The sequence below is a fragment of the Talpa europaea genome (genome assembly GCF_964194135.1).
Source record: "Talpa europaea genome assembly, chromosome: 11".
Taxonomy (NCBI): domain Eukaryota; kingdom Metazoa; phylum Chordata; class Mammalia; order Eulipotyphla; family Talpidae; genus Talpa; species Talpa europaea.
Window position 1 is genome coordinate 92,506,890 of NC_140078.1, and position 23,489 is coordinate 92,530,378.

A 23,489-nucleotide genomic window follows, 5' to 3' on the forward strand; every position below is an offset into this window, starting at 1 on the left:
AAATGATTTAGCTCTCAAAAAGGAAGTAAATGCCTGGTTAATGTTTTCTAAGTAGACCACATGCAAAGAGATGTAACTGAACTCTCTCGATTACTGGGATTATTGGGATTAGTCCCAATCAAGTTCACTAGCAAGAAGCAGCCTGGGATCACTCATTGAAACTTGAAGAATAACCTTAAGGTAATTAATAGGTGAACATAGGTTTTTAGTAAGTAACTGGTTGTGGGGACTGCAGGAAGACCAGGGAAAAGGACTGAACCAGACAAGCTTGCAGTTACCCATTCACTCATTCATTCAGTTGTTTGCAAATCTCACCAAGCTTGTACTCTGTAAGGTTTGAGCTTAGCACTTTACTGTGTGGGTAAGAAGAGGGGGCAGGTGCCAGGGTCCATAGCACATGAAGCATGCCATCCAGATCCCTAGAGTATAATTGAGAAAAGAAGGTATGCCCCTCCTTTCACAGTTGTTTGGAAACTGGACCCATCACCTTTTTTCTGGAGGGGCAGCCAAGGAAATGTTTCTGGAAAAAGGAACTTTTAACTTGGGCCTGATTTCTTTGGAGGCAAACAGAAGAATGATGCACATGATTCTTACAATGAAGTGTTTTTTAGTGGAGTTGGATAATTTAAAAACATCATTGACAGTCTAGCTGGATTATTAATGAGTTATTCCAAAAGCTCAGTGCAATAATATTCCACAGAGCTCTTTTTCCCATTGTGACAAATTTCTGTTAAATCCACACACACACAAAAAAAATTCCTGATCTTTTCTTTTGAAAATTCTGATAACTGCTATTTCATTTTAAGATGGCAGGGCAAACCACATTTCCAACTATAAATTGTTCTCAATCTTAAGTGTGTTGCATTTAGTCAAAGTCAGTTACTTTGAAAACTGACTCCAGGATGAATAGCAGAATATGAGATACTTAGTGAATAAGTAAAAAGAGAGTTTTTCTTCCTTCTCTCAACACTTTCTTTGGAACATTTAGTGATTTTTAACAGACTATAGAGTTGCACTCACTCTGAATTCTAAGTACAGTTAAGTTGTCCTTCATTTTTTTTTTCCTGGGCACTTTTCTTTAGAACAATTTGCTAAAGATCTCAAAGATCTCAAAACTTGATGGCTAAGAGAAGTCAGTTATTAAAATGTCACTTCTGATGTTTCGTGGTGTGGATTTAATTCTAGGTCGTTTTGTGGTTGTAGACATAAGTGCAGAAATGCATTGTGTTGTTCCATTTTTCATCGTTGAATTGTCATCATTCACACATAGAGCTGATGGAGGGTGTCGTTGGTGTGTTTTTCATCACTAATGGGCTGAAGCCATTTGGGTTCAGGACCCTCAATAATGTCTGGTACAGTCCAGGGAACTGGGACATTTGTGGACTCTGTTGACATAGGGTGGGATCGGGGTGGGTGGGACGCAGAGAGGGGCTGCCGCTAATGCAGAGGGGACTCTGGAACGCATGTAGAAGGTGGAAAATGTATTTAATCAAACTACCCTTGAAAAATCTCTTTAGCTACCATGAGTGTGAAACGGGAGCCTCTCTTTACCTGTCCCAGGTGTGTTTTCCTTCAAAACTTGATCACAGATTGTGGTTTCCAACAGGGAGCGGTTCTTGCTTCCACAGGGAAGTAGGTTGGTTCAGTTTGCGGGGAGCGTGGTTAGAATCACACCCAGGGAGGTGAGATGCTTGTACCTAGGGAGGCGTGTGTGTGAACTGAGACCGCGGGAACAGGATTTCCACGCCTCCCTTCACACTTGGATTCCGGGACACATCTGCCTGTGGAGTAGTGTAACTGGCATAGTTTTAAGTGGTAAAACGTCTTCCCTTTTAGTTGAATTTTTCTCAGATAAACATATGTGATATAACTTCACTATATAACCATGACTCTAAAGAGCTCCTGACTATCTTCTTTGGGATATGAAGTCTGGGGTCTGGTTTTTATCTCTAAGTTCTTAATGGTAGTACTTTACTAAGAGAGGCTTCCTGGCCGCATGTGATCTATGTATGGAGTGGTGGGTGGATCTGAACAGAGGAACAAGTAGTAAGAGGGACCTCCCAGGCAGGGGGAGTGCCCCAAGGGGGTCTGAGCCCCCCCAGATGATAAGGGGTGACTGGAACTTGAGGTCCAGAGGGAAAGGGAGTGGATGAGGTCTCTGATGTTCAGACAAAGGAGTCTGAGGTTTATCCTGAAGCCAATGGGGAACCATTGCAATGGTTTGGTTTTGTTTTAGTGATGCAATTATTCTTAGAAGTGCTAGTTTTCAAAAGCTCAAGAGGGGAAGAAAATGGAAGCAGAGGAAACATGATGTTAGTTCTGGTGGGAGATGATGGTCGCTAAAGTAGGTTGTAGGAGGAAGGTGAGGAAGAGATAGATGTGAGAGATGTGTCTGATAGAAGGAAATATTGCACTTGACGTTTAACTGCAGAGGGACAGCATGGAAGAAGAGAGAAACGAAAATATGGGTGAGCTTTTTACTCTGTCTGAGATTAACTGGAAGAGGGAGGGGTAAGGCTGGGGAAGGGAATGTATCTGGTGGGGTTCTCCTAGATGCAGAACCTGGAAGGGGGATTCTTCAGACCATGGAGAGACACTTTAGGGAGTGCCTAGGAGTAGGGATTTGCAATGAAGGGGAGCCAGCCAGGGTGCAGTCTCAGCCTCAGCCTGGGTCTGCAGGGGGCATGTCCATCTGGAGGCTGGGGACTGGCTTCCTCACTCCAAGAAGTACCAAGAGGCCACTGGTCATAAGCCCTCCCAGACAACGCCAGATCTAGGATGTGTCCCCGGCAGGAGGACTGCAGAGCGTGCAGATGCGAGGGGTCACACAGAGGTGAGGGGCAGGGACAGCGATGCATAGCTGAGGAATGAGCAACACCAGTTTGAGGTGTTTGCAGCAGTTGCCCGTGGCAGGGTGTCCGGTGGGAGCTGTCCATAGGGCAGCCAGGAGCCGAGCGAGCAGTATGAGCTGGGGGAGCCAGCGGGGTGCCTTGGGGGGCTGAGGTGAATCCATGTTGCTAACTGAGCTCAGGCTGCCATGGATTCTCATTTCCCATACCAGACGCCTCCGGTAAATCTTAGGAGAGGTGCACTGGCTCATTGGGAGCTGTGCTGAAAGTGAGGTGCTTCATTCCAAATTGACCATATGCTTGGAGTGTGCGAAGTTTTTGCTCTTAGACGGCATCAGCAAGATGCGCTCCCGAGTCTCCTGAGCTGCACAGATTGCAGAGTGAGTCAGCTCCGGCCACCCAGTGTCAAGTGATGCAGAGAGAGAGACTTTTTTTTTTTTTTTTTTGGCATTTTGCTGTTTTGTTTCCAGGAAAGCAAGTCTCAGCGCTCAGCCTCTCCCCTCACTTGGGGCTGGGAATCTGAAATCCAGAAGCCTATGTCTTGATCCTAAAACAGGCCTTGGGTCAGATGTGGCGGGGCCCGGCTCCTGGAGTGGGGACTCAGGCGTGGCCAGCCAGTGCCTGAACTTGGCCCCCGTGTTGCCCTGTGTCGCCAGGTCTTGTACTTCTTTATATTTTTTTCCAAGAAAAGCTAGACATCTGAATTTTTATATGAAAATTTCTCTTCTGTAAGCATTGCCTCACCTTTCAAAATAACATTGTGTAGCCCTCGCCCACCCTCTGGCTGCCGTCTGATTTCTGCAAGACCCTTAATTCAGGGGATCTAATCATCGGCCCTTTCAGCTGCTAACTTCTCTGGTTTTTATATGTCTGCCCCCCTCCGTCCCCCTCGCTAAATCTTCCTCTCTCTTTGGATTCCCATTATGTTTTTTTAAGCAACAATGTATTTTATTTTTTATTATTTTTTCTAGTTTATATATGTATATATGTATTTATATCATTGTTCATTTTTGTACAGTCTTTGCATTCTCCTCTCTGGTGTAGTCCCCACAGAATTCCCACCGCCAGCTCACCAGTGCACCATCACCATAGTCCCTTAGGCTCTTCGCTCCCCTACTTTGATCCCTCTCCCTACCTTCTTAGAGTGCCTCATGCTGAGTAAGTATTGCTTAATAGAATTTTCCTGAATGGAATGGAATAAAACCATACCCTGGCATTTTGCTGCCATCATTCACCAGAGGACCATCCATCCATTGCAAGATGGAGCTGTCTTGGGCATCTTGTTAGTGCCCACAGCATGGGCCCATGTAGCAGAACATGCACACCCATGCACACACACACAAACGCATACATCTACACACACAAACACATACACCCGCAGAAAATGCTTTCATTGCCTCAGTAATTTGCCACAGGGTACACATTTTATTTTTCCTTCTCTTTTTTTCCCTTTCTTTTTAAAACACATTCAAAGCATGGCCTTCAAAGGAAGAAAATCTTTATGGACTCTTAAGTGGAGTACAAATGCCTTACATTGCTTTTTTTTTTCCCACTAGCCACAAGATAACATGAACATTTTCTTTGGCATTTGAAAAGGGCAAAATTGGGAAAGTGCAAAATCATATAGGCGCTAAAATGAAAATTCTTTTCAAAATTATAGTCAAAAGTGTCCTCTTTAAGTGGCCTTATGTCTGTTCATGTCTAATTTTTACCAATTACTTGAACTCTTGGGAGAATTATAGGGCTTCCAGAAAAAGGCTTCATAATTAAAGGAAATACACAGGGGGGTGGGAGCGCCTACGGGGGTGTGCCCTAGAAAACACTCACACCCAAGGCTGGGGTTCAGCCCTGGAGTGTGCTGATTGCCGGATTCACACACGGGGCAGAAAAGTAACGCCGGTGCAGGGCTGTGATTGACGTGCTACAGGGATGGGGAGCCGCAGGAGTAGGCTTATTCCCAGAGAGCAGAATCGAAAAAGACGGATGCAGAGCTCTTGCTCTATATCAGAGTAGGGAATAAAGTGTGTGTTTCGCACCGAGGTTGTTATTTTAGATTCTTCGGATATAGGAAGGGCCCCTGTTCCCTGCTCAAAACTACCCCTTATTGCTGGCGTGGAATCAGCCTTCATCAGTTTTCTCACGCTGGCGGAGGTGTTTGGAGGACTTGATTAGCCCTCCTGGGCTGCCACCCCGGCCCCCGCGGAGCTGTCCAGCGCACTGAAGACTATCTTAATTTATTCCTCCTATTTTTCCATCTCACTCCGGAGTGACACCCATTCCTGGTGTGTTGAAGTTTCAGGATTCACTGTTAATTATTGTGTTTGCACTTTCCAATCTAATATGCCGGCATAAAGGCACATCCTCTTGGGGAAAGAGAGTTTTTTTTCCAATCCACACCCCTAAATGGCTTGCCTTGTTACACCCCTTCTCTCCCTCCAAAGTGTCGCCTTTTTCCCAGCGGAGAGAACAAGAGTCTAGCATTGTTTGCGTGAGTGCTCATCTCCCCCTGCTTTCTAACTGCCCTTGATTGCCTGTGTCTTTCCGTACATTTTATTTTTTATTTTTTTCCCTCTCCTCTGAGACAGAGCATTAGCATACCAGTGATTTCCAATCTTCCCCAGAAGTAGTTTGGGATGGCAGAGAACAGACAGCAGGTACCCAAAACACAGAGGCACTGCACTGAATTTCTTTGTAATCTCCAGTTTACCTTAAAGCGTATGCAGACGCTATCGTACCAAGAAATGTCTGTGTTGGTTTTAAATAAAATAAATAAAGCGCCCCCCCCCACATGAATATGCAACCTTTCAACAATAAAGGGATCCTAGGAGACCTCTTCTGTGGCATTGCAGGTGGACTCTTGTGACACTTGCTATTTTGAGGGCCACAGATCCACAATGTAGGTAATTTAGTTGCTAATTATTTTACCCAAGTGTTAGCTGTTTGTGTTTATATGCTCGCCCATGTTTAAGTTAGGAACTCTGAATATTCCTGGCAAAGGCTCTTTTGTCTTTTCTCTGTCAATCAGGTAACTTAGATTGTGTGTGTTTTTCAAGGAAGGAAAGATATAATGGGCATTTCCAGTGATGGAAGCTGCAAAAGATGAGTACTAATTGAATTTTACAGTCTTAGCTATGAATGCCATTGCAGGTGAGAAACAACTTTCAGAGCAATGTAAGTACATTATTAGTGTTTTCAGTGTACTTGAGATTTAGATATAATGATTATCTCCATAATCTATCTAGCTGTTTTCTATAATTTTTTAAATGCTTGAAAGATGGAACCATTAAATGTTATAAATATGATTTAGTGGAGTACATCAATTTCATTTGCTTCCTATTCATCCACCATGGGTTGGAACTTACAATGGCTACAAAGACTTAAAAACCAAATTAGTAACTCATATTCATATAACACCTGTTTCTGAGGGTCTGAGAGCACTTTTTCTTCATTCCTGTATGGGTAGAATATTATAATTTATTCTCATTATGTCTTCATGATTTGTTTTTGTTGTTAATATTTGCTGACAATATTAGTATGTGTTCTGCAGAGTTTTTAGAATTCGCTTTTGTAGCTGAAAGTTCCCCTTATCCTCAATCTCCCATTTTCTATCCTGGTACAATTAGGTGGGATGTGTGGGGAGGGTGAGAGAGAGTGTGTGATGAATATGGGGTTGAAATTCCATCTTGTGGCTTCTGGCTCAGAAATATGCCCTCTCTGAATTTTTGGGCCCTGGAGCTTACTGAAGTGTCTTTAGAGAATGCCTAGCGTCCTGTGAGTGATTTGCAAACAGCCAGGCTGTGGGACCAGAGGTCTATTACCCCCAAACTGGTTTCAGGACAAAGACCCGCCGTTGCAAACCATCTACAGCCTCCCAGACAGTTCCATTCGACAGAGTTTTTTGTCAAGGTCCAAAGTAAACACTTCTGTGAAATGATAGTTCTAAAACCATCAGTGCGCTGTATTCCCTCTGCTCCCTAAAAGCGAAAGCAAAATGTATTTTCTAGGTGTCTTATGTTTTCTAAGGCAGTCACCTTTGTTAGCGAGAATGAGATGCACACAACCCCTATTCAAGGTGGATTTATAACTTATCTAACATGTTGAAATTTTCATTCTCAAACTTCTAGTGCTTAAGTCTCCCATATGTCGAGCAACCTGGCTCTTACTGGGAGTAAAAACACCCACTTTTCTTCTGAAAGATATTTGTGTGTTTGCAAGTACTTCTTAATATGACAAATAATATAAGCCTATGGCTATTTGTAGTGATAGCCATAACAGCTTCATTGATTGCTGTTGCTGGTCTGAGTCTTTGCTCATTGCTCTATAATGTACATTCTCTTTATTCCTGAAAGCCAAGATGAAGAAACAAGCCTCAGAGCAGTGAGTTGTGCAGGATCCCACCTTTGATGAGTGGAGGAGGTAGGGTTCACCTTAGGAATCCCACTGCTAACACTGCTCCTCTCTAATTTTACCTTTAGGGTTAGGGGTTGGCTTCCATTTAGGGTAGGAGTCCTCAACCCACATGGTTTCTCAACTATTGATATTGGGACTAAATAAGTCTGTATGGGAGAGCAGCCTGTGCATTGCAGAATATTTGGCCCATCCCTGATATCTATCACTAGATCCCAAATAGCCCCCACCCTCCAGAATGACAATTAAAAATGTCTCTAGACATTTCAAAATGCTGAGACAGGCAAACCTGCCCCCAGATGAGAGCCACTAGGTTAGCGTTAGGGTGTGAGGTAGGGGTTTACCTTTATTTTCTTCCTGATAGCTCCCTTTACCAATAGCATTTATTACATTAACTTAAATTTGCCACTGAGTGAAATGGCACTTTTATTGTAGTTTGGAGATATATACCCTCGTTATTAGTATTGGTTCTTTCTTGTTCTCTTGACCTACTTCTTGATCTGTGCTAATGCCATGCTATTTGGATCACACTAAGTTTGTAGTGTATAGTCACATCTAGGTAGGCACTATTTATCTTGTTTGGGATCGTGGCAATTTTGTACATTGATTTTTCCATGTAAAGTCTAAAGCAATTTCCTCTAGTTCCCAATAAACCCTGCTGAAATTGTAATTACATTTACATACTAATTTGAGAAGACTTTTTGCCATGTGTTTTCTAGAATATAGAGTTCAGTATTAATGTCAGAAATCAAATGTTATTTTAGGGCTTTTTGACCATTCTGAAAATTCATGTACTGTCTGGATCAGTGGTTACCAAAGGGGTGTAGGAGAACTTAGACTTCTGTTTATAATTATGCCACTGAAAATGAGGAGAGAAATGACATGTTGCTAATATTTAGCTTTCAGGTTGAAGGTGGCTCCTGGCTTGGGACATATGTCAGGGGTTCATATGCAGTAGGGGGGTCCTCAAGATGACTGGACTCAGGAACCATTTCAATTAGATCTCAATAAAATGGGTTTGTGATTTTTTTGGTGTAGTTTTAATAAATTAACTCTCATGAAAGATACATATGGTTTAAAAATTTCCTATAAAGTGATTGCAGATTGAAGAGAATACCAATCATATAAATGTAAAAATCCTTCTCTCTCTCTCTCTCTCTCTCTCTCTCTCTCTCTCACACACACACACACACATGCACACACACACACACACTCACACAGAGGAAGTGGCCACACTGACCCATGCTTCACTGTACGTGAGAGCTTTGTTAGTGGTATTAAAAAATAATCCTTACCTGTTCAGATCTTACCAAAGAAATTTGGACGCATTAAGGAGACATTCTGAAATGTGGATTTACTTCCACAATTGTTAACAGTGAAGCTCATTCTAAGTGTATATTATGCCTCCAAATATTAATAATATGAACTTATTGTTATCATACTTTTAATACCACTTCTGTTTTCTGGGTATTGTTTGGTAACTTTGGGAGAAGCCGGGATAGTAGCACTCTGGAGCTGATTCCTGACTGGGGTGTGCCATCTAAAACAGTTTGGAAGCCACTGGTTCAGGAAGCTTTTCGGTCACACTGCTGTTTCCTGCAGCAGCTACCATCCTGCTACTCAAAGTAGCCTTCATACACCAGCTCCACCTGTGTCAGAGCTCCTTAGAAATGCAGATCCCAGGTTCCACCTAGACCTGCGGAATCAGAACCTGCATTTAACAAGATCCAGGTGACCTGTGTGCACACTAAACTTGGAAAACAGAGTTAAAAGTTCTTGGCTCCACGGAGCCATTTAAATCTAAATTGATTAAAATAAAATTAAAAATTCATTTCCTCAGTTGCATTAGCCACATTTTTGGGTGTTCTGTAGCATCCTGTGGGGAGCTGCCAACATAGTAGCCAGTGAAAATATAGAATATTTAACTCAGTCAGAGGGTGTAGGTAGAAAGATCTAGAAAAGAAGGAAACAGCAAGCGAACTTCATTTGGAACATATACCCTATAGCAGGTAGAGAAGAGACTTTCTGATACTCAAGTCAACATGCGTCTTCTGTGTGTTATTCCTGTTATTTGTGTGTGCAGATAATGTAAGTTTTCTAAGCCAGTAAATACTGTGCACAAACATCAGTGTGATGTTTGAGATAAGCTATTACGAATTACACACTGTTACCAATAGTAACCCTCTCCATAGCATTCAAAACAATTGAGGAGCATTGCGGATTCCAGGGAAAGTAGAACCCTGTCCCAGATCCCATTCCTGCAGGTTGCTCTTTTTGGAAGCTCAGTGGGGGTTGGGGAGAGATGTTTTCACAGCTCCATGACACAGGCACTGTTGGGGTAAAGTTGTTTGTTTTCTTCTGTCTTCTGAGGTTGGCGGTGCCTCCTGGTGTCTCACAGCCACTGATGGTTGGTAGGGAGCTGGCCCTGACTCAACACAGCAGACAGGATGTGGCAAGATTTCTCTAGAATAAATAGCAGCATTGGATGGTCAGATGCCCTTGGTGACTTGTATCCACCTGGCGGCATGCAGCCCCCTGAGGAATGTGTAGTTGGAGTGTCATTTGCCTATCTCCCCATCATTTCCAGAACATTCCAGGTGATCCCAAACCATTACGAGAAGAAGTGATAAGTGTCTCTTGTGCATATTTGTGGTGAACGAAGAAGGGAAAATCAGAAGAAAGGACAGTGGCTCACCTATGAGCTATTCTTTCTCTTCTTACTTCAGAACTCACCTGTTGGACTCTATATTAGGTCCTTTATCTAAAAATTCACCAGGATTTGTTTCTTGACTTGCTCCCACCACCAGCTCAAGCATTTTTTTAAACTTTACTCTTTGGGGAAACTTTTCATTCCAAGAGCCTCGTTTTTTGGGGGGAGGGGGTGACATTTGGTTCATTTTGCAAATAGGAGGTTATGAAAAATTTTGGAAAGCTTCACATTATTTTGAGGGCATCTCTGGGAAGCAGCAGTTTATCTGTCTACCCAACCCCCTCACCCCAATCTACCAACAATTGCAGAGACAAGAAATACCTAAAATCTCTCTTCTTCCACCCACTATCTCTACAAATATCATAGCTCAGCTCTCACTTCTGCTCTCCCAAAATAGTCTTAATATCCCCTCTTCCTGTGTCATACATCTTCCTAAAACCTGTATCTTTTATCTAAGGCCATCTATGACTCCCCTGTAGGGACGGGCTCAGGTCTCAAGCTGATTCCCACTTCATTGCTCCCAACCTTCATTAGGCTCCTGTTTATTGATCCCAGTAAATTATGATAAGCACCCCTCACCTTTATGTCTCTTACCAGGCTGATCTATTTATTATTCCATCCCGTAACTTACGCTTTTCCTCCATCTTGAGCTATACTAGGTTCAGCTCTCAGTGGTGGGGATGTCCTTTCACCCGTGGACTCCATGAGTAATCTTCCCATGGTTTCAGAGGCTCTGCTCACAAGCTCTGGCTTTTAAAGAATTTTCCTCATCCTTGTTACTGGAAATAACTGAACTCTCATCACACCTCTGTTTCTGTGGGATGTACTTCTTGTTGACTCCAGGTTCCTTGATGTCGAGATCTAACTCTGTGCCTTCTACGCACTCATGGTCAAGAAGACAGTGAATAGATGCAGGAAAGGAGACATCTTTTCATTGTCATTAATTCCAGATAAGCTCATGAACCTGGAATAGTCTTCCTTTCCTTCCACTGACAGATCTCTTTCAGATTTGTAGCTAACTTGCCTCCTACCCTCCTGAAAAAGAAAAAAAATCTTTCTTCTGATCCTTCAATTTAAACCTAGTATTGCCCTGGGGAAAAGATCTTAAAATCCCTTCCTGTTTCCCAGAGGTAGAGAATTTGTTTCTGTCACTTGACATTGAGTCATTTTTTTCTCCTACTTGGAGAAGTGCCTAGTAATCTAAGTGTGTGTTTGTCACCATTTCTTTCTGATTATTCTTAAATGAAGCAAAAATAGACTTTTTGACGAATGGTACATTCTTCTCCTTTTCAGATCTCAAACTATGCCTGGTGTCCTGGGAAAAAGAAGATGTTTAAACTAATGGTCTTTGAAGCTATTTAAGGGATTTATGAGTTGAAGTGAGATGTTACATGCTTATGACTTAAAAGGAGTGTGTATGATGATTTTCATTCACATGTTTATTATCTTAAAGGAGAGTTTATTACAGTTTTTTGACAGACATTTGGGTTTTTAGTAGTCTGATTCTGTATCGACCCACAAGACCAAAATGGTTATTCAACTTTCTGCTTCGCATTTGTCAGAATAATTTGAGGATTAGCCGTTTAGCCTGCCATCTTTTGAATATTTAAAACATTCATAAGTGGTACAGTATTTGTTTGAAAAATATTCTTTTAATGGCTTAGAAAAGAGTCATACCTCCCGCCACTGTGAGAGCAGATTTGGGTGGGGAATGCACTGGCCGTGTTTGCATGGGTAGGGGGAGTACCCAGGAAAAGAATCTGATGCGTCATCACCAGGAATGAAATATCAGGGCTGGGTTTATGGGTTAGTTCTGCTGATGATCCAGTCAGAGCAGGTCTTCATTCTTGCCTCTTCCCTGACATCCTGCCTTCTGCGGCTCAGCCTGGAACTTGGTGTGTGTACCCAGATGGCTGATTGCCAGATTTAGTCCCATCCATGTTGGCCTACATAATGGTAAAACACTTCATTGAGAGCCAAAAATTGGCAGTATGCCCAACGCAAAAACATGAATGATTTCTTTGAAACAATGAGAAGATTTGGGGGCCCTGAACTGGAGTTCCTACTAATGAAGTGGGATACAAACTACCCAGTGTACATGTTTCTCCATATCCCAGTCTTGTCCCCAGTACTGCAGTGCCAGGACTAGTATTTGACATCACTGTTGTGACTTTTCTCATGAAGACAAGTTTCTGCAGAAATGGGAACATTGAAAGGGAGTCTGATAAGACTGTATATGAGGCAAAATAGCAGTGGACCTTCCTCTTATTAGACTTGAAGACAATGCCTGTATTTTTTTAATGAAAACAAAGTTTCTAGATTTTTTTTTCCCCCTTTGGTCAAAAATATCCTCTTTCACTGATTGTGGGCCTTTGAATTTGCCACCCTGGTTTGACCTTCTGACCCTGGGGCTGTGGGGAGGTGGGAGCCGTGGGGTGTGGGGGGGGGGGTGCGTGGGTGGCCACACAACCCTCAGCATCGGGATGCTTATACAGGCACAGCTCTGGGTTTGCAGTCTTTATGAATATTGAGGTTTGTGTGTGAGTAATGAGGTCAGTGTGACACAGAATAGGTGGCCTTTTATTATGAGCTTAAGCAGCACTGACATCTGTGGCCAATAGTGTTGACATCTGAGGTATTTTAGCACATGGGCTCCCGGCTCTTCAGCCTGCAGTCAGAAAAGGTTTGTGCACAAATACTGAGTATCTAAATGTGTGTGTTTGACAAATATTTAACATTTTTTTGTGCTTATTGGCTTGGGCCCAAGTCCCATTGGTAAGGGGCCTAATGAGCACAGACCGTGAGGGCTGATGAGAAGGTTCTGGAGACCGAGAGAGGGAATGGATGCACTCCATGGAGGAGGTGCTTCAATGATACTGAACTACATGCTTAGAAATGGTTCAAATGCTAAATCCTGAGTCAGGTATATTTTACCACAATAAAAAATTTTTTCAAAGTGAGGAAATGAAAAAGTTTGAAATACTTTTGAGTTTTTCTGACCGAAAGAGAAATAGAGATACTGCCTTTATTTCTGTTCCTTTTTCTTGGAGGTTTGTCTTTTTCTGAGGATAAAGGTCAAACCAAGGCTGGCAAACTCAAAGCCGCAATCAGTGAAAGAGAATATTTTTTGACCAAAGGGGAAAAAACAATCTAGAAAGTTTGTTCTCATTTTAAAAATAGAGGTGTTGTCTTCAAGTCCTAGGATATGATTGGTCTCTTCAAATTGTTGTTTCTGTGTTTTTTCTCTCTCTTATCTCCTGGGAGAATCTCCATGCTGGTGGCGGATACAGCACCCCCTACCAAGGCTTCGGTCCATTGCTCCGCTCAGTAGCATCACTTGGCAGTTTCAAAAGTCCCTTTCCCCAGGCCTTACTTACGCCCATTAGGTCAGAATCTGTGCCAGCCCCCAAGTGCTTCCAAGGTAGAACTTCTCTGTTAACACCCTCTTAGGGCTTTGCCTCTCATTCATACCACAGTCTTCACTGTGGTCTGCGGGGTCTGAGTTGTCTGGCTCCCCATCAGCTCTCTGGCTTTTCATTTCTTCCTCCCCTGCCCTTTGTGCACTGAGCTCCAGCCCCACTCTGCATGAGCTCAGCTTAGGGCTTTTGCATTGGCTGTTCCCTCTGCCTGGAAGCTTTTATCCTGGAGACCAGCCTGGCCAAATCTCTCACCTCCTATAGATCTTTATTCTAAACGTCACCTTCTCAATGAGGCCTCACTGACCAACTATATTAAACTACAGGCCCGCCCCCCATTCTCTGTACCATGCTCTATTTCTTTTTTCTTTAAAGTTAACCATTATTATATACTCTTGTATGTTTATTGTTTATTGTTGGCCCCTCGCCACCAGATTATAAGTGTCACGAGGGCAGGATTTTGCCACTGCTGTTGGATTTATGCAAAGAATAGTGTGTGGCACATAGTAGTAATGTGTTTGGCTTCGTGGAGTGAATGAGCAATGATGAACTGTGAAGAGCACTAGAAAGGGAGAGAATAAACTCACAGATGACAGTAATAGATCAGCAGCAGCCAATAATTGTTGAGCCCAAAATCCTTGCCACACTCTGGGCTGAGGGCATGATGGGCATTTGTCTTATGTAGTCTTTACAGTAATGCTATGAGGTAGTTATTCAGAACATTCCCATTTGACAGACATAGAAAGTTTAAATAAAGAGCCATAGGCACATAACCAGTTAATGACCCATGTCTTCTTAGCTCCAGAACCTGCAACCTTTAATCAATAAATCTAGAGGAGGGCCTCTCTGGTGGCACAGCCGGTTGAATGCAGCGCTGTGAAGGTGTCTGCAGCCTCTGCAGCACCGATTTGATTCCCAGCCGGCTAGGAAGATTCCCACATGGTGGGGCAGACCTCTCCTGTCTCACCCACTGCTCCCCTCAGCAGTGTACTTCGGTCCATCTGCCTGTTCTGTTTCCCACTCTGTCTCTGGTGAATGCTCGCACCTCTAGCCTGTACCCCAGTTCTTGTATAAAAATAAATAATAATAAATATTCCAAAAAATTAAATCTAAAAAAATAAATAAATAAATCTAGAGGAAATTATAGAGTGGAATAAGCAGGAAAGTGGGGGAGCACGTTTCACTGTTCACAATGCTTTTCCCAGAGCGCCTGCATTTAATCTCAGAGTATTTGGTGTTCCTTTCCACGTGAGGGAGGCTTTTGCTGGCAGTTAACTTCATCTCCAGGAATGCATTCTGTTCCCTCTCTTGTCTTTCTGTTTAAATCCAAATCTTGTCCTTTCCAGAAGTGGAAGCCATCTGGGCTTTCAGGGGAAGTTTGGTGGTTTCCCATATGTTTTTCCAGGATGAAGCAAGGATGTGGCCTTTGGGAAATCATAAGTGGTATTTTCCCTCCTTCCCAGGAGGGTGACAAATTTGGGGAGTTCCAGTTACTGCTGCTTCTTTGGGAACTTGCTTGATTGTGGATGGTCTGTTCCCTTCTACTGTAGTTCCTTGCAGCTCCTAGGCCTCTTCTAGGGGATGTTTGTCTATCCTTGACTGCAGGGGCTGGAACACTGACTGCCTGATAGAAGCTGGTTTCAGGTGTCTGACTGCATCTTATGGGTCCAGCCACCACTGAGAGGCTTGTTCTGAGTTTATAGCTGCCTTGTCTCCTTTCTCAGTAACTGTATTAATTTTCTATACTCTGTATTAAATTCCCCACTCTGTATTAAATTCCCACAAATGTGGTGCCTTAGAACAATATCCATTTATTGCCTCAATTTCAGTAGCTTATGTGAGTTCTCTGCCCCCATTTCATCAGGCCATGGGGTTGTGGTCTCACCAGAAGCTCAACTGAGGAAAGATCTGCTTCCATTCTTGCTTTGCATTTGGCCAAATCCATCTCTTTGCAGCTGTAGAACTGAGATCCCTTATTCTTGTGGCCATTGGCCAGGGGAGTCTCTAGCTATAGTGTATGAAGCTGGAATCTTAGAGTGTAAAGTAGTCATTGTTCCTGTCCCACCCAGGGGAGGCATGTGCAAAAGCATGAACTCTAGGAGGTAGAGATCCCGGGGGGAGAGGGGTCACCTTAGGGTATATTCACCACAGTAGCCATGTTTACTACCCCACATCCCATACCCCCAAAACTCCTACAGGCAGCCTTATTTATAGGTAAGCGCTGCTGTGGATTTGATGATGTTTTTTATAGGATTGGTAGCAGGGAGAGGGCCTCTTATGTGACTGTGCCTTCACCCAGCTCTCACCCTGCATCCTCATGGAGTGCAAACTTCAACAATCAAGCAGCCAGCTCTGTCTTCAGAGGATTCAGGGGTCTTTACCACTTTCTCTCCCTTTCAATCATTCGTCAGTGCTACAGTCCTTTCATTTAAAAATGGATAAGTAGTTCTTAAAGGGGAGGAGGAATCTCATTTATTTCCCCAATATGCATTGGAGCTCTTCCAAGAGACCATAGACCGAGATGTGATTTTTTCATGGTTCATCTAGAAAATTTGTAATAATGCCCATTTTTGTTGATCTTTTGTGCTCCTTTCAGTTCAGATGTAACTGAGCTAATTATCTGATGAAATGAACCAGAGCTGCCTTCCTTCGCCTAGGACTTCTTATTCCAGAACCAAAGGTGGTAGTTATTCAAACTTGTACTAATGATTATTTCTTATGAGTCTGGACTCTTAAGTTGCTTCTAGACAGATTCATCTTCCCTCCATGTGTTTTATGGGCATCTTACTGGATACAGTGTTCACTTATGTAAAATGATTACTCCTTTTCAACCTAACCATTTAAAATCTCAGTGGGCACTTATGAATAATCTCACACAGTCTGGCAGTAGTCTCCATGGGACAGCACAGCTGGGATTTCGCATTTGAGAACTCTCTTTCACCCATCCCTGTCTTTATTGTTTGAGCTCCCACACGATGATGTACTTATAGCGATATGTCTTGACCAAGTCTTTTCTTTCAGAAGTCTGGAATCTTCTGCTTTAGTTCTTATTAATATCTCTTTGTTAGGGGTAGGGGGGAGTGAAAACATGGTGACAAAATGAAAACATGAGTCTAGTCTCTGGGAAAGTTTTCTTTTTAACTCTATTTATTGAGGTAACATTGGTTCACATCACACCCACCACCAAGGCACCGCTGGTCGGTCCTCTCCCCTAGGCCATCAAGACTCTGCTCCCTTTACCCCCACCTCTTTCATCCCCTTCTGGTGACCTCAAATCGACAGTCAGATTTCTAGGGTTTGTTTTTATCTCTCCCTTTGCTTTTTCTGGTGAAGTTTTGAGGCAAGAAGACTGGGGTTTAGCACTGGTTTATTTGTTTATAATTAGTTTACTCCATCTTGACCAGTTGAAAGCAGTTAAAAAATTCAAAAACACATGACTCAGTCCCTACTCCTGAAAGGATGTGTTGGAAGGAGAGATGAAATTAAAGCATGCTTACCCCGTCAAAATTACACACCTGGGGAGAACCAAATCCTCTTTAATTTTTCACTTTTGAATTTCATGTAAATCATACCCAGATGGTTCATGGTAGCATAAATTGCTTTTCATGATATAAAAGAGTCTTAGAAATTCATTTAAAAAATATGTGTGTCTCAATAGTTCAGTGTGAAACTTTAAGAATTTTCTGGCTAGAGCAAGCTCACGGAGGGACTGGCAGAACCATCCCTGGTAGAGATATTCATAGGTGCCTGGCAGGGCCTGCTCAGCCCTCCCCAGTGGAGGGGGGCTGTGTTGTGGTGTGAGTCCTGGACAGAGCCCAGGGCCCTGGCCCCTAAGTCTGAGGAATAGCCCCCAGAAGAGAGACTGGCCTGTGGACCCTTAACTGCAACCGTGCTTCCTCTTGTCAGACACCTGACTCAGCCAGTGGGTCACCTACACATTCTCACAGCCCCATAGCTGCCAGAATTTCCTCAGGCCCGTGTTGGTGTCCTACGGGAACCCCTCACAGGAACAGCACAAAGTGGTGGAATGTCCTTCTGAGACCATTTGCCTCTGGGTCTCCTGGCTGGTCACAGTGCTGTGGGGAGGGGAGAGCCTCCCACACCCACACAAGAGGTGGCACATCCCAGCTCAGACTGTGTTCACCTCAGACAGCCCTTTACATCCACTCTTTTCCCAGAATTCTCCTCAAGTTGGCTTATACATTTTTTTGTAGATCAAAATTTATTTATTTTAACTATTTTTGTTTTGTTTTGTTTTTGAATATTTATTTATTTATTTATACAAGCACTGGGTACAGTCAGAAGCACGGGAGGGTGAGAGAATTCACCAGAGCCAGAGCGGGGAGCAGAGCAGGCAGAAGGAGCGAAATACACTGCTGAGGGGAGCAGCGGGCGGCAGGAGAGGTCTGCACGCCATGTGGAACCCTCGCCCAGCGGCCGGGGATTGAACCGGCGCTGTACAGGCCGCGGGCAGCTTCGCAACCCAGCACTCAACCACTGCGCCACCAGGGAGCCCCCTTTTTTTGTTTTTTAATGCATCTTTCATTTTGATAGGTTTTATAGGGTTGGTCTCTGTGCATGTTGACCCCTTTAAAGTCTTTTAAAAATTAATTATTAGTGTTCAAAGTCATGTAGGGATATAATCTCTTCAGAGAAAGTGAAATACAATGAGAGATACAGTGTAAGTCACCTTGGGACACCACCCCATCCCCCACAAAAATGGTTCCTACACAGACCCTCTCCCCCTCTGTCCCCAGAGGTAATTGCTGTGTGGTTTGGTGTGTGTTTTGCTGGTTCTTTTTCTCTGTCCAGGCAAATCGAAACCAGTGGGATATCTTCATTATTGGAGTATGTGTGTTTGTGCGTGTGTGTGTCTGGTGTGAGGGAGGGATATATGAGTGTGTGTGTGTGAGTAAGGGGTATGTGAGTGTGTATGTGTGAATGTATGTGAGTGGTTTAATGTATAAGCCATGTTGTGCCAAACCTCTCATTTTATACTGATGTGTTTTAACTGCTGGTATGTCTAGGAGGTCTCTCCATGATGCAAATTTCCTGGTATTACTTGAGTTGTTTACCATAAAATTAATTTCCAGCAGGACATTTTTTGGCACTTACTTTCAGGAAAGAATTAGGGTTCCATTAAACACCAATGATTTTTTTTTTGTGTGTGTATTATGCAATGTTAACTTGTGTGTATCTGCTTTTTCTCCTCTCTTCAGATCTCAGAAAACTGATCTTCACAATGAAGGCTATATCTTGGAACTCGATTGCTCTTCCTCCTTGAGCCTCCTGGCAGGCCAGAAAATCATCCCAGAGTTTGTTAAGGAGGTGAGCCCTGCAGTCAGATGGGACTGAATGATTGAATGGGTTTGTAGAGCTTTCTCCTGAGTGAACAGGACAGATCACCCCACTCCACAGGCCTGGGCGGGAGGCAGCGCCTCCTCTGGCCGGAGGGCCTTGAGCAGCCCCCTCCCACATATCGCTTGCACTGGAATTGACTCTGGAACCAGGTGTTCCCACTGCCTCCCAGGCTGGTGGGACTCCGGACTCTGTCTTTTAAGGCTTGTATGGTATTAATAGCTACGGGCCTTCCCGCCCACTGCCAGGGCTGTTCTCAAAAGCTTAAGGTGGTATGAACCCCCTAAATCCCACCTTCTACTTGTCCTGTGGGTCTTAATTTCCACAAGCCCACTTCCTTCCCTAGTGTGAGAGCACATCAGAGTCCTGTGGCCACTGGCATGTGATTATACCGGGGAAAACTGCCTAAGTACAGGGCATTCGTTTTCTGCCCAGAAATGGGTCTGATTTTGAACGTCTCTTCATGCCATATGAGGTTTTCTGCTGATTGTAGCATCCACTTGAGTTTCAGTAGAGCGACATATACCACAGAAGGAATGTCCTTGCCCAAACTGGGGCTAATTTCATGGCTAAATGTTTACCTCGTTCTCCCTTACCCCCTCCTGCATGGGTGATTATAGTCTGCCTGAGACCCAATCAGTCAATTAGTGGATTCATTAGTAGCCATCATGGACTGTCAGCGTTCAGCCAGAAATAGCGCTCAGTGCCGGGTTACAGAGAATAAAATAGCCGTGCCCCCTGCCCTCCCGTCCTCACAGTGTGATGAGTGTGAATGAGCGTGATGAGCTGCCCCAGGAAGAGCCGGCTGGGGAGCCAGGGATGCAGTGTGGTGTGGGCATCCGGGAGGTGCTGGAGCTGAGACGAAAGGACGAGGAAGATTCTTTGGCCATGGGCTTATGCTGGAACAGGGTGGGGACCTGAGGGGCTCCTGGGAAGAGAGGGAGGGGATGTAGGGGGGAGGGGAGAGGACCAGGACTCAGCCGTTAAAGCAGTGAGGGGAGGGGTTGAGAACAATTCTGCAAGAGAGGGAAAGCATTAGTTTGTCCTTTTAACACCCCAATTCTTTATTGCTTGTCTTGCCCCCTGCCTTCCCCTTGGGTTGAGTATTTGTTCGGGCCCAACAAGGCCTTGGGAATGACCACCCGTTTTGGGGGCGCAGGGTAGACTAGGAATCAGATGGACTCTTAGGCACAAATTTCAAATAATCTTACTAGGATGATGGAGACTTTCTATCCTGCTAAAATTTAGCTCATTACTTAAGAAATGAAGGGAGAGTGGTTTTTGCTCACACGTGTGTAAGCCTGAGAACACAGGGGTTGATATAACCTGTACAGGCGTCTCTATGAATAGGGCCATCTTCTCTGGATTGCTGCACTTCAAATATTCTAATACATCGGATGAGAACTGGCCAGAGGTAGAATTTGTGCCATGATCTGAGAAGCAGGGTGTAATTGAGACTCAGATGCTTGGAATATTTAGGGGAAAGTGGGAAAGATGGGGACATGAGCCTCTGCCCATGCTTCAGCTCAGCTCTTGTACAAGACATGTCATTTGGCACGCTTGTCTTAACCAAACCCCCTCACTGCATGACTGACCCCTAACCTTGTGCCCATGTTGAGCCTGAAGGAGACAGCAGGCTGGATAGTGGACGCTTGGATGCCGTGTGTTATGGTGTGTGTTGGTGGGCATTTATCCAACAGAGGAGTTATTGTTTGTGTGCCCTAAAGGACTTCAGCCAGTTTTGTATTTAACTTTTACTCCTGTCCCACTGTTCTCCTCCTTCCATGCACACACCGATTGTGAGGACCACAGGAGTGTCCCAGGAAGAAATATACTGATATTGTGTGTGTGTGTGTTTGTGTGTGTGTGTGTGTGTACATTGGTATCCGAGGGTTCCTTCAATATTTAGTAGAATTAGTCATTGACACTGGCTGGTTTGGTGTTTGTATAAAAATCCTTTAATAGACATGTTGAAAACCATATACTTCCCAACCTACTGTGGCCCCTGCTGCCCCTGCCATAGTCCTGGCTACCAGCACAGTGATTGCATCAGGCAGATGAGACACCTCACACGCCAGCTCAGCCCTGAGGACGTCTGACCCCAAAGTTGTCTGCAAGCGTGTATCCAGCGCTCCCGCCACTGTTCCTTTCCCGTTCATGGTCAGTGTCAGCAGGGTGGAGGAAAGTTTCCCACCTTGGACAACCCTGGTGCTGATTTTGCACCGACAGTCACCCCTGCCCTGTCTATCATGGATGAGAGCCGGACTTGGAAGGACCCAGCATGCCTGGTGTCTGTGCCAGCGATGGCTTTATTTTCCCAGCTGGTGGCCATGACAACCAGGAGAAGAGAGTCTCAGAGATGGGACAGGACCCCCCAGCCCTGTCCCTCTTCTCTGTTGTGGGACGTGGTTTCTGGAGCAAATGCCATATCCACATGCAGAGAACAGACAAGAATGGGGTGCCCCTCGGTAGAATCAACAGCTAGTCCCCCCGATGGCAGGATTTGACACATGTGTAAATTTTTCTGTCATCACACAGGTAAAGGACCACAGGAGCTTCCCGGCAAGAAATATACTAAAAGCCATTTGTATTTTTTAGCAAATATTTAATGAGTAGCTCGCTTCCTATTGAATGTGTATATGTAGCGTGACACTTGTTAATTGCCATTCACTTAGGCCAGAATGAAGCTGTGCCACTGGCGGCTACGGCTTGCCGTCATTACTTTTTATCTGGGTCATTATTTTGTGTGAAATAATGGCTCCTGTTCCTCTGACAAGTAGATCCGTCTTACGATGAGATGGTAATTAACTCATTTTGTCATTGTACCATCATGGGGGGAAGCGCATATTCTTCTCTGCATATTGGAATAAAACACAGAGCGATTAGATTTTTTTCCCTATAAGAACAATGTCCTGGTATTATTTTTCTACCGCATGTTTTAAATGAGCAGAACCTTTGGAGAGAGAACACGGATAGAAGGAAGGAGAGGAGATTGCATTCTGTTTCGCTAGCAGGAAAAATAGTCATTTGTATCTGTGCATGAAAAATTAGCTGAAGATGCCACAATTTGCCGCCTCTCTCCATCTTCATTCATCACAGAGGGCAGAGGGGCCTTTATAAAGATGATTCTGTTTTGTTCTTCTTTCATTATGGTCTAATGATTTACGGAGCACTTTGGCCCGTCAAATTAAATCTGGGCTACTGCCTTGGGTTTTTCCCTCTGGTTTCCTGCTGTGCGCCATCCCACCGGCCCTTTATGGAAATTATGTATTATGGACCGCAGAGCGCTTAAAATGCAGATTTATGGGCAGACTTGGAGAGAATGTGTTTTCCAAGTCCTAGAAGCAAATGCTCCGGGGACGGGAGTCAGGCAGCTGCAGGAGCGGAGCCCCGTCTCTACTCCCTCGGGACAGGGGTTCAGCCTGCCACGTGCTTCCGGAGCCCGTCTTGCGTGGCTGGTGGATTTGTGGGGCCCCTTGGAATTTGCTGTTCTTAGGGTTCCCAGAGGACTGTCCCGAAGACAGCGTGATAGAGAATGAAAAGCCTGCGTGTTCATTTCCCAGTGACTTTATGTGCTCTGGCACTTCTTGGGAAAGTTGCTCATATGTTTGGAACAACATTTCTGTGTAGTTTTCAGTAGCTCTGGTCGGCGCTTCCGTTTCAGAGGCCGCACTGGCGGTGGTGTCTCCCTCTCGACGGTGGGCAGCTGAGCTCAGAGGGCACGAGGTTTGAGAGGAAATGGAAAATTGCATGGCCAGGTGGCCAAAGGAAGGTTTTGGGAGAGGGCGGTGTAGAAAAAGACTCTTGAAAAGTGAGGAATGGAGAAGCAGGGACCAGGTGGACAGTGGGCTCAGGGGTAAACAGGAGCCTGGAATGAAGGCTCAAGGGCGAGAACGCGCCTATGGGCCCGGAGAGCAGGATGGACAAGGGAGAAGGACACTGCTCCTGGGAAGCCGGGCTCTTCTCACTGCAGGAAAGCGAGTGAGCTCATGGGGTCAGGCATGTTTCCTGCAGAGATGCAGGGAGTGGGGTGGCCTGGGGCAGGGACATAGAAATGCAAAAATAAAATTAATTTAAAAGGGCAAAGGGTCAGACAGATGCAAACTAATAACAAACCCTGAAAGTCTGACTGTAGCATGGAGGCCGCCGAGGGGCAGGTGGGCTTCCCAGTGGACGGTGGTGGAGGGTTCCGCTGGCAGGTATGATGTGGTGACATCCACCCGCATCTCTGCATCATCTGCAGTGTTGTGATCCAGTGTCGCCTCAATAAAGGAGAGAAGCAGCAGCAGAAGGGGACCGGCTAGCATTTGAAAATCTCTGACTCCTTTGAAGGAAACAATATCTCAAATCCCCAGGATTCTGAAACTTTGCCTGTGGTATATAAATGACTCATCATTTACTTTCTGGCTGATTGTTGAGTATTCAGAACCTCATTTCTACAAGTGCCTCGCAGAGAGTCTAATTTTAATTAGCACAAGGCGCCGATTCAGAGTGAAAGGGAAATTATGTTAAAAAGGCTTCCCTTTCCTCCCTGCACACCCATCTACCCCCAAACCAAGAGGATGGCGACATTTTCAAAAAGGCAGATCTGGAGGGAGCAGAGGAAGGAGTGTGTGGTTCTGGCAATGAGTGTACCCTCGGTGTGGAAAAGTGAGCTGGGTCTGGGCAGACCCGAGGCTGAGGACAAGGCATGAGGCATGTCTGGAGGGTGCGGTGTCCTGTTCTCTGATGTGTCTCCAGCACTTAATA

General features: G+C 44.6%; 1 protein-coding gene across 1 annotated transcript in view; it reads left to right on the forward strand.

Annotated features, from left to right (window-relative positions):
* The window catches only part of RFTN1 (raftlin, lipid raft linker 1), a gene marked incomplete at its 3' end in the record, with an annotated part of 152,305 nt that overhangs the window by 57,928 nt on the left and 70,888 nt on the right, over window positions 1-23,489 (forward strand). The window contains exon 3 of the mRNA XM_084247812.1: window positions 18,602-18,710. Within this exon, the coding sequence (XP_084103938.1) occupies window positions 18,602-18,710 (109 nt within the window). The remainder of the gene's footprint in view (window positions 1-18,601; window positions 18,711-23,489) is intronic.